This window comes from Gekko japonicus, unplaced genomic scaffold (assembly GCF_001447785.1).
Source record: "Gekko japonicus isolate JY-2015 unplaced genomic scaffold, Gekko_japonicus_V1.1 scaffold2575, whole genome shotgun sequence".
Lineage (NCBI taxonomy): Eukaryota > Metazoa > Chordata > Lepidosauria > Squamata > Gekkonidae > Gekko > Gekko japonicus.
This window is the reverse complement of record NW_015173754.1, coordinates 217,437-229,200: the sequence shown is the minus strand read 5'-3', so window position 1 is coordinate 229,200 and position 11,764 is coordinate 217,437. Positions and strand designations below refer to the sequence as shown.

General features: G+C 50.2%; 1 protein-coding gene across 1 annotated transcript in view; it reads right to left on the bottom strand.

The window, feature by feature from the left end:
* Nucleotides 1-5,612: 5,612 nt before the first annotated feature.
* LOC107120726 (hydroperoxide isomerase ALOXE3-like) overlaps nucleotides 5,613-11,764 on the bottom strand; it is a 27,729-nt gene continuing 21,577 nt past the window's right edge. Inside the window, exons 10-14 of the mRNA XM_015423496.1 lie at nucleotides 11,523-11,692; nucleotides 8,901-9,123; nucleotides 6,275-6,445; nucleotides 5,752-5,778; nucleotides 5,613-5,639 (exon numbers count right to left, since the gene is read on the bottom strand). Coding sequence (XP_015278982.1) covers nucleotides 5,613-5,639; nucleotides 5,752-5,778; nucleotides 6,275-6,445; nucleotides 8,901-9,123; nucleotides 11,523-11,692 — 618 coding nt within the window. The remainder of the gene's footprint in view (nucleotides 5,640-5,751; nucleotides 5,779-6,274; nucleotides 6,446-8,900; nucleotides 9,124-11,522; nucleotides 11,693-11,764) is intronic.

Sequence of the window (11,764 nt, the reverse complement as noted above, 5' to 3'; positions counted from 1 at the left end):
GAGATCAGTTGTAATTTTGGGAGATCTCCAGGAATCACCTGGAGGGTGGCAACCTCAATTACCAAGTGTTAGGGTTGCCACCCTCCAGGTGGGGCCTGGGGATCCCCTGCTTTTACAACTGATCTCCAGCTGACAGAGATCAGCTCCCCTGGAGGAAAATGGCTGCTTTGGAGGGCGGGCTCTGTGGCATTGTACCCTGCTGAGGCCCCTCCCCTCCGCAAACCCCGCCCTCTCCCGGATCCACCCCCAAAGTCCAGGTATTTTCCAACCCAGACATCGTACCCTGCTGAGGCCCCTCCCCTCCGCAAACCCCGCCCTCTCCCGGATCCACCCCCGAAGTCCAGGTATTTCCCAACCCAGACCTGTCAACCTACCAAGTGTACCCCTTTCCACAGACCATCCACATTCTAAATTAGTGACAGTTCACTGATCGTAATTCGTTAGTCACAAACACAATTAGTAACAGATAACTGCAAAGCAATTTATTGGCCATGAGGCATGGCATTAATCACAACATACTTTATTAATCATGAGACAACTCATCAGTCACCACAATAAATCACTGATGACAATGCCGTTCATTAATTTTGAGGCAGTTCGTTAACAATGAGTCAATTGTAAACAATCTAGTCGTCATTTGAAGGTTCTCCGATTTTCATTTTATCGAAATGTTTGCCGTTCTTCTGGATTGAAGCAGAAGAATCCATACCTAAACTCCACTGGCAATTCAAACTGTTGTTTCTCCTTCACCTTCCCAAGGATGTGCCCTTGAGAAGCTTGGCCCCTGGTATACACCTAGGCCTGGTCCTTCCCTGGGAGAGCTGGAAGCGCTTCCAAAGAAAACCCAGAACAGTCCAAATGTGCTTCCTCTGCTTCTGGAACAGACTGGTTGCTCCAGAATATTCCAATGGAATGATGAAGTAGTTGATCTTCTTGGACGCTGGGGAGTCATTGTGCTGTAATTGAGTCCTGACCAAAATCTGACCTGTGGCCTCCATTGTGGCCTATTGTTGAGACCAAAAACAAAACCATCTTCCTGAGACAATACTGTGGTTGGTTGGACATGGGATTTTGTTGGAGTAGCTATTATAGAGTGCAAGTAAAACTCTTTTGGAGGGATATATGGACAATGGGGTTTGCCTCATACTTCGGGCCTATGGGTGTATTCAACACTCCCCTCAAGAATTTTGCTTTGTACTTCAGGCTGAAGGGCTTATTCAACGCTCACCTCAAGAAATTTGACCAATACTTGGTATCGAATTTACAGTCAGCCAGACACTAAGAGAAAATTGGTGCAAAATGTTTTTCAGATGGTATATAACTCCAAAGGACATTGAGAAAGCACATTAAAAAAATACAAAGGAAAGTGCTGGAAATGTCAAGACATAGATGGAACTTTCTTTCATATGTGGTGGACTTGTAAAAAAGCAAAAAGATATTGGAAAGAAATACACAGAAAAATGCAGAACATATAAAAGTTTCAATTCCCAGCAGAAGCCATTGCTATTAGGTGTTCTGCCTAATAAATTACCAAAAATTTCAGAAGAGCTATTCAAATACATGGCGACAGCAGCTAGAACTATTTATGCAGCAAAATGGAAATTAGATGTATGTCGACATTTAGAAGAATGGGAAAATAAACTTGCTGAATACGCAGTAATGGCAAAATTAACAACCTATTTGTTATTCCATTTCAAAATTTGAGGAAAGATGGAGTGTGAACTATGTGTATTATACTAGCAGGAGATAAACAAAGTGAGAAGATATCAAACATATGGTAATGAAATATAAGTAGAATTAGCATCTGTTCCCAATATCCTGAATAAGAACATAAGAACATAAGAGATGCCAATGTTGGATCAGGCCAAAGGCCCATCTAGTCCAACACTCTGTCACACAGTGGCCAAAAATACCAGGTGCCATCAGGAGGTCCACCAGTGGGGCCAGGACATTAGAAGCCCTCCCACTGTTGCCCCTCCAAGTACCAAGAAGACAGAGCATCATTTGTCCCAGAGCCCAGAGAATATAAATGGGTTCTCTATAGGAGATATATAATATACTGTCCTGGCTCGCAGGCACAACAGGCACCTGGGCAAAGAGGCAGTGCCAGAGCAGTCCAGAAAGCGAAGTCAACGCCAAGAGTCAGTAATTAGTTAGGTGCAGACAGGTCCAGGAAACAGAATCCAAAGGCAGCCCAGACAGCAAAGTCCAAGGTCAGTCCGTAAATCACAGGGGGCAAGGCAGAAGTTGTGGTGGCTGGTTTCACAGATATGTGACTCATTGCTGCCACGGCTGGGAAGGCATGCCAGCTCCGTTTAAGTAAGTCTCTCACAATGAGCTGAGTTAAGCAAGGCAAGGTCCTGCAATCACTTGGGACTGCAGTCAGCCAAATGCCGGCGTTGAGTCAAGAGCTGTGCACTGCACTGTCGCTCTATAAGTTGCCGACGAGATTGCTCCTGGTGTTGGTCTGCTGATGAGGGGAAATCTGAGGAATTGTCCTGGGCCAAGCTGGTCTTCATCATCCCCTCCCGTCAGCGTTGAATCATGGAGCTCCTGGCTTTCCTCAGACGCTTCTTGTGTGCTGGGCCCAGGCTCTGTGATGCTCGAGGAATCTTCGGCCCACAACATATACTTTCTTTTACACCGTAATATGCTACTTCTCTACTAAAGGTTCTAATGTGGCCAAAAAAAAAAAAATGTTATGCCGAAAACATAGTATTGATGAAACCAGAGTTGACATCAAAATGTATTCGTTACAAAGTTTGAAATTTAAAACTTAAATGATGGATACAGTCTCACAGTTGTCCCCCAACAGAAATAAGAATTATTGTATTCTATAGATAATACCTTAAAAACTACAATGAAGGGGATGAAAGGGAAAATATTCTTTGTCCTATACGTTATAAACGACGTGATTTGTCTTTGACAAATGTAATTATGCTGTAAAACCCAGGGCTTTTTTTGTAGAAAAAGCCCAGCAGGAACTCATTAGCATAATAGACCACACCCAACAGCAGAAACCTATTACCATATTAGGCCACACCCATGACAACACAGCTCATTAACATATTAGGCCACACACCCCATGTTACCAGAAGTGTGGTCATCCAGCCACACCCACCTTTCCCTTCTTATTCTGTTTACCTTGTTTGTTGTCCAAACCCAGGGCTTTTTTTGTAGCAGGAACTCCTTTGCATGTTAGGCCACACACCCCTAATGTAGCCAATCCTAATGAGTTTCTGCTGTTGGTCCTAGTGAGTTTCTGCTGTTGGGGGTTGCCTGTTATGCTAATTAGTTCCTGCTGGGCGTGGCCACCTCGGGAGCCAGCCGGAACTCCGTTCCTGTGCGTTCCTGCCCAAAAATAGCCCTGGTAAAACCCATTTTCCCCGACCTTTTCTTTTCTGTACCCCCACTGTTTTTCTAAAATAAATACATTAAAAAAAAAGAAATTTGACTAATACTTCAGGCCTAAGGCAAGGTCCTCCTTCCAAGACTATGCCATTCTGAAGAGACGCCATGTTTCCTGTAGCTTCTGGAGGTCTGACTATACTCCAAGTGATTGGTTCTGGTTTGCCTGCCTCTGTAGTGTGTGGCCTACTTTACTTCAGTCACCTAGGGCTGCCAACTTTGGTTTGGGAAATTCCTGGAGATGTAGCGCTAGATCCCAGGGAGGGTGGGGTTTGGAGAAAGAAGAGGAACTTCAGTAGGGCATAATGCAGGGGTGTCAAACATGCAGCCCTGTCTCCTGCTTCTTCCTCCAGTTCTGCTGCTGCGTCATAGCTTGCTTTCCCAGAGTCTCTCAATTGCTCAGGAGAGATAGGCAAGCTTCTGCTCCCTGCACTGGTATGACACACCTGAACCAGCATACTCAGGATTGCTACAGCACATACATTTTGATGCCATAATTCAGTGCAAGAGTATATATGTTTAAATTTAATCTAAATGTCCATCCAACCTTAATAATTGTCAAAGCAAAATAGATTGTTTTTTACATCCCAGTATTTCTCCAAGTAGTCTTTAAAGTCTTTCCAATCTGCAAAAAAATCTTCTGCTTCTTGATTTTTAAGCTTTCTCGTCATTTTGTCCATCTCAACACACACGGCCTGGCCCAACAGTGTCTCATTTATGTCAGATCCGGCCCTCATAGCAAATGAGTTCGTCACTCCTAGTATAATGCCATAAAGTCCACCCTTCCAAAGTAGCCATTTTCTCCAGGGGAACTGATCTTTGTAGACTAGAGAGCAGTTGTAATTCTGGGAGATCTCCAGGTCCCAAGTGGAAGACTTCTTCTTGCTTCTTGAAAAGGCTTCTTCCGGCTTGTTCCATGTCAGGCACTGAGCAACTATATGGAAAGGTGCCTTCTCCTACCTTGCTTTCAGTCAGTCGGCACGGGGAATATTCCTTACAAGCATCTATATTTCTGATTTGATGTCCTGAGTGGCTCTTAACAATGAACTAGGCCGGTGTCGGTGTATCAAAGGTACAGTTCCATTTACTTCACAAGAAAGGGGAAGGGTATATCCATGGGTAGCCCATATTGTTATTTCCATAGCTCTACCAATGGGCATGAGAACTTTCGCAACTGGCCTGAAATACATCACAAGAATCCTACCACAGCTATCACCCAACAAAATGGCTGCCTGCCCACTCTACTGAAAGTTGAGGTGGTGGTTTTAAACTGAACAGTGGCCCCGGTCACACGGGCCGGATAGCGTGGGCGGGAGGCGTGGCTGTTTGCCCCGGAGTGAACTACCGCGCGGCCGCGGGATCACACGTCCCGCCGACGTCCGGTGGTGGTGGTGGTGAGCCCGGGGAGGTGCCGATCAGACGGCGCGGCAAAGAAGCGGCGCTGCCGTGGCAAACAGTTTAAAAACAAAAAACAAAAAAACCCAAGTATGCGCTTGCGCCGTTGGGTGCTTGTGCGCATCCTGTGGAGACTTAAAAAAAACACCCTTCTTTGCGACGGGACATGGGCGGGCGCCGGATGCCACGGGATTCCACCGGAAACGCGATCAGGCGCCCGCCCTTGCGCCGCGGTTTCCGGAATGAGATCTTGAGGAGGCATACCAGACTTCCCCCTCCACCACCCCAGGGCTATTTTTGGGCAGGAACGCACAGGAATGGAGTTCCGGCTAGCTTCAGAGTTGACCACGCCCACTACAGCCAAAACCTCTGTGTGCCTGGCTAGAGGAAAGGCCTGGAGAGCAAACCCCCCCCCTGCGACTCCAAGGTGGGTGGGCCAGGGGGGCCCCCTGGAAGAACCGGGGAGGCATTTAAGTGCCTCCCTGCACCTGCCCCAGCCTGTCCAAGGGCCGGCTTGCCCGGGCTCCCTGTAGCCGCAGGGCGTCCAGGCAAGCCAAGGGAAGGCATGGAGTGTGTGGCCTAATATGTCAATAAGCTGTGTTGTCGGGTGTGTGGCCTATTATGCTAATTAGTTTCTGCTGTTGGGTGTGGCCTGTTATGCTAATGAGTCACTGCTGGGCGTGGCCAGCTCGGGAGCCAGCCGGAACTCCGTTCCTGTGCGTTCCTGCCCAAAAATAGCCCTGGCTTTATCCAACCTTCCTTTCAAAGAGCTCAGAGTGGCATGAATAGTTCTCTCTCTCAATGTATCTTCACAACGGTGGGTCACGCAGGCTCGGCTGAGAAAAAGAGAGAGGGTCAGACCCATGCTGAGGGAGAATCTGGAAACGGAGAACTCCCTGGTTTTACAGGTTTGCATGGTCCCCCACAGGCAACTGGCAGAAGACTTACCTTGCTGGAGAGGATCTCACCGGCGACCTAATGACACCACAGATGGTACGCTGACACCACTCCCTGTGTACCCAGCAGTGACATCAGCCCACCACAAGGGGGCGCTAGGGATACTCTGGCATTTGGGCAAAACTTTGTGGTTTAACCATAGAGTTTTGCCCAGTTGCCAGAGCATCCCTGGCATCATCTGGCAACATACTGACATCACATCCAGGTTTTCTACCATTCCTCTCCTCCCACCAGCCAGATCCTCTGCCCCCCCTCCCAGTGGGGGCATGGTAAACCCTACACTCCAACCACACCAGCAATCAAAACCTAGCTTTGAAAAAACTCTGTGGAATTCCTTTATCCAAGGCAAGATAAGGATGTGTTATCAAATGTTGCACGTGCCACTTCTTGAAACTTAAGACCCACTGTTTTAATAGCAAATGCACATCTGGCCACTCTTAAATTCTGTGTGTGTGTGTGTTTTGCCATCAAACTGAAGCCCGCCTCCCACCACAAACCCTCCCCAAACACTCACCCTGTCTCCTGCCTCGTTGCTTAGCAGCCACAGAGAACTCAAGGCGATGCAGGTGACGTTGATGGGAGGAATGGTCTCCAAGATGTGCTCCAAGGTCACCGTGCCCTTGACCGTGGGCGGGGGCCTCCTCATGGAGGGCGGGATGTTGGGGATCCAGGCGCCAAAGTCATACTGTGGCCAAAGGAAGCATGGAGTTCAGCCAATCCTGAAGCTTAACAACTCCTATTTCAGTCACTAGCTTCTTCTTTTTTAATTATTGAAGCTTATATACATAATCTTACATTACATCATTGTACAATCATTTTACCCCGCTCCCCCCCTCCCTCCTTATAGTATCTTCATATTTTTAACCATGTGCACAGATTCTTCATTTGTATTTGGATATTTGGATTGGCTTCCCCCCTTTCCACCCATTCCTTATATCCCACCCATTTATTTGTAATCTTTTGACATTTCTCCTCCCATGTCTCTTCAGTAATTATCTGTGCAAATATATCTAATTGTACGTGTTCAAAGACATAATTATTCCAATTTTCCATTGTCCATTTGTGCCTGTCCCTCCCCCCCCTTCCCGTGCTTTTACAGCCATCCCGGCTAAAACCATAATTTTGTATAACTCCCGTTTATTTCTTTCCACTTTTTTATTTCCCAATATTCCCGAAATAAGCAAGTCCCTATTAATCTCTATATTAACTTGAAATAAATCAAATATAACCCTTACAATCTTTTGCCAAAATTCCTTAACCACTTTACATTCCCACCACATATGTGCATATAGACCTACTTCTTGGCCACAGTGCCAACACTTTGGGTTCATTCCTTTACGCTATCTGAGCCGGAGTTCTATAGCACTTCCATATAAATTTCCTCACCAATTCTTTATCTCTATCTGTTTTGATTTATACCCTTCATTATTTCTTGAATCACTTCCTGATGCATTAACGCTTCTCCCTCCTATTTACTCTGTATGACCCTTATCATCCTCTCCTTATCTCTTACCACAGTCACCAGCTTCTGGCAAGGTGAGGCGTCAAATTTGGGCTGTCATTAAAGGTGACGTTAAGGGAGACAGGTCTGACCCCTGATGCGCACCCCCTAGCGGGAAGCTGTCCTGCCAAACTAACTGAAACTAACAGGAGCTGTGGAAGAAGGTGGACCTTCTGAATAGCTTCTGGCAAGGTGAGGCGTCAAATTTGGGCTGTCATTAAAGGTGACGTTAAGGGAGACAGGTCTGACCCCTGATGCGCACCCCCTAGCGGGAGGCTGTCTTACCAAAGTCTCACTGGAACTAACAGGAGCTGTGGAAGAAGGTGGACCTTCTGAAATAGGGTTGCCAACTCTGTCTTGGGAAATCCCTGGAGGGAACTTGTCTCTGTGGCCTGGAGATTAGTCAGGATTCTGGGAGACCTCCAGGCCCCACCTGAGGCTGGCGCCCCTGTTCTGGAAGGTGTTGTAGCAGGAGAGTGAGGGACACCATTTTGGATTTTCTGGTGCAAAGAAAGCCTCCATTTTGGATCTGCAGTGGAGCGGGACTTTCGGAGGGTCTGCCTCGGGGACCAAAACATCTTGGACCGGCCCATCCACTCCACCCCCTCCCCACCATTATGTGTCATCTGCGCAATGCCTGCAGCCCTGACGTGAGGGAAAAATGGCTGCCAGAAGCGGAGAAGAAAAGGAACGTCAACATAGGGTTGCCTGGTGGGGCAACAAGTTGGAGGGGGATTTACCAGGAGGCCCCGGGAGAAGGGAGGTAAAGAAGAAGAAGCATGACTGAAGTGAGTTCTGGATGAGCTGGCCATCGCATTTAAAGGGACCGCGCTCCTTTTCAAAGCCTTCCCTCCATTGGGAATAACGGAGGATAGGGGCACCTCATTTTAGGACTCATAGAATGGGACCCCTGGTCCAATCATTTTGAAACTTAGGGGGGGTTTTGAGGAGAGGCACCACCAGCTATGCTGACAATTTGGTGCCTCTACCTTGAAAAACGGGAGCTGCGGTGGCTCAAGTGGTTAAGACGCTGAACTGCAGGCTGTGGAAGGTCGGTAGTTCAGCAGTTCGAGACCCGCATGACGGAGTGAGCTCCCGTCTCTAGTTCCAGCTCCTGCCAACCTAGCAGTTCGAAAGCAAGAAATTGCAAGTAGGTAAAGAGGAACCACTACAGTGGGAAGGTAACAGCGTTCCGTGCGCCTTGGTGTTAAGTTATGCCGGCCACATGACCACGGAAACGTCTTCGGACAGCGCTGCCTCTTCGGCTTGGAAACGGAGATGAGCACCGCAACCCTAGAGTCAGACTCAACTACCTTTCGAGCAAGGGAACCTTTACCTTTTACCTTGAAAAACAGTCCCCTGAGTCCAGATATCCACAGATTGATTCTCCGTTATACCCTATGGGGACCAGTCTCCATAGGGTATAATGGAGCACCCAGCGGCCATTCCCCCCTTCCCCGCTTTCTGATAGTCTTGAAGCAGGGGGAGGGGCTCCAAACTGGGGATTGGCAACCCTACTTTGAGAGCTGAACACCACTCCTCCCTCTCTCACAGGCATCAAAGAGGCTGACCCTGTGTTTACTGACTGGGTGGGAAACTGAGGCACAAGCAGGAGAGGGGGGTCTTCTCTTGCTCTTACCTGCCCACTGTTGACAGCAGCATGTTGTGCCGAGCAGGTGAATATCACCATCGTCAGGAACCTCGTGAGCTCCGCCATGGTCTCCAGGGAGGAGGGGGCGCCTGAGGCCTTTCCGCTCTTGAAGGCTTCCCTGAAGATCTCCAGAACCCAGGCCTGGAGCTCTGGGTCACTTTCGACGCACTCATCGTTCTTGTAATAGAACTGGACGACGTTCGAGACGAACCTGGAAGTCAAGAAGGCACGTGCTGGATCTCGTCAGATAAGGAGGACCAGTGGGCCCATGCCGCTCAGTATCCGGTTTCACCCACTACGCATGCGATCACACACGAAGCGGCCTTCTACTGAATCAGACCCTCGGTTCGTCAAGGTCAGTATTGCCTACTCAAGCTGACAGCGGCTCCCCGGGGTCTCAGGGAGAGGGCTTTCGGATCACCTGCTGCTTGGTCCTTTTCACTGGAGATGCCGGGGATTGAACCTGGGACCTGCGGCATGCCAAGCAGATGCTCCAGGGCTTTTTTTGTAGAAAAAGCCCAGCAGGGACTCATTAGCATAATAGGCCACACCCAACAGCATAATTCATTGGCTTATTAGGACACACCCCTGACAGCACAGCTCATTAGCATATTAGGCCACTGTTATGTATTCAGCCTGACATGCCCGGACTTGCCCGGGCTGGCCAGGCACAACTCTTCAATAGCTTCATGTCCAAAGACAATGGGTCTGTAGGATCCTAGCCGGCCCAATCAAAGGGCCAGCTTCTCAGCCGGGAGACCAATGGTCGCCCGGTTACTGTAAATAGCCTATCGGGAGTAGGGGGTGTGTTTAGGTGTACTTGGTGGCGGGTTTTCTGAACCTATATAACCAGCCTGCGAGCTGGTCCCTTCGTCTTTGTCCTGAACTAAATAAAGGTATGCTTAGCTGAAATCACTCTCCGTCTGCATACTTTTCACTGGCGACGAAGGTGGGATCCACGACCCCATGAACAAAGACCCGGACGCCAACGCGAGCACCGCACCGAGCCCCGACGCCGAGACCTCCGGGAACCGCGCCGCTTCGCTTCCCAGCTCTCCGGCAACCGCTCATCGCGCAGCTCCCGGCTCCGCTTCGCTCCCTGCTGACCCCGAGAGCAGCAGCGGCCTCCACAACGCTCCCGACGCCATCGCCGTTCCAGAGGCCACCCCACCACGTGGCTGCAACACAATGGCGACCGCGACCGCAACTGAAAGCCTGCCCGCTTTCGATCTCTCCCAGCCCTCGCTGTGGGACACCTGGCTGGACACGCTGGAGAGCCGCTTCACCATCCACAAGGTGGTGGATGACGCGATGAAGAAGGCCCCCAAAATAGCCCTGAGATGCTCTACCACTGAGCCACAGCCCCGCCCCTCCCAGATGTCCTGGATGGCTCACAGCAGAGCCAACGAAGCCAAAGTTGGAAGCTGGCAACCCTAATTGTCTCCTTACTGCGTGTGTATGAGAGAGAGAAAGTGAGAGAGAGAGACTGCTTATGTATACGGAAGAACTGTATGATTTGAACTGGGAAAACAACACAGGTTGGGAAAGGTTACGCCTCCCGATGTCATTGTCCCGACGTGATTAGCCCCCTTCCAAAGCACGGCGTCGATCAGCATTCCTTTTTTTCAAGTGAGAGGTCCGATAATGGATCTCCTACCATCTTGCCTACTTTGGCCCTGACTGGGACACTCATAAGAGCATACGAGACGTCAATGCTGGATCAGGCCAGTGGCCCATCCAGTCCAACACTCTGTCACACAGTGGCCAAAAATACCCAGGTGCCATCAGGAGGTCCAGCAGTGGGGCCAGGATACTAGAAGCCCCTCCCACTGTTGCCCCCCCCCCCAGCACCAAGAAGACAGAGCATCCCTTGCCCCAGACCGAGAGTTCCTATCTATACCTTGTGGCTAAGAGCCACCGATGGACCTCTGGCTCCAGGCTCTTTTTGTAGCAGGAACTCCTTTGCATATTAGGCGACACGCCCCCTAATGTAGCCAATCCTCCAAGAGCTTACAGAGCTCTTCTTACGGGGGCTACTGTAAGCTCTTGGAGGATTGGCGACATCAGCGGTGTGTGGCCTAATATGCAAAGGAGTTCCTGCTACAAAAAGAGCCCTCCAATTCCCTCCTCAAGCCGTCCATGCTTTTAGCCGCCACCACCTCTCGTGGGTTTGGCCGACCCACTGTGGCCTCAGCCAGGTGTGAGGAACGGCCCCCAGGAGCCCCCTCCCCTCTTCATTGCCTGTGTCTTTATAGCGCCATCCCCCTCGGGTGGCCAACTTCCAGGTGGGGGCTGGAGATCTCCAGGACTGATACATGACCTCCAGATGACAAAGATCAGTCCCCCTGGGGGGTGGGAATGGTGCTTTGGAGGGTGGGCTTCACGGCCTTCTACCCCACCGAGGTCTCTCCCCTCCCGGAACCCGGCCCTCCCCAGGCTCCGCCCCCAAATCTCCAGGACTTTCCCAACCTGGAGCTGGCAACCCTACATGGCCCCCAGTCCCAAACATCCAGCCGTCTCCTTCCCATTGGCTCCACCCCTCGGCTTTGTCCCGCATTCCCCAGCCTGATGCCCGCCCCTTTCCTGCCTCGCTCCCCGGCTGGTCCTGACCTCTCGAGGGCAGCCCAGATCTTCAGACCGTCATCCCGGTAGTAGTAGTTAGAGACGGAAGCGACTCCGCGGGCCTCGATGTCATCCGGGAGGCAGAGGGAGGTGTAGGTCATCTCTTGGGCGCCTTTTCCCACGATGGGCACGATGCCTCTGTAGCCTGCGGAGGTGGCCTGGGGGGAGGAGGAGGAGGAGTTTTGGATCTATACCCCGCCCTTCACTCGGAGTGGCGGAGCGGCTTCTTT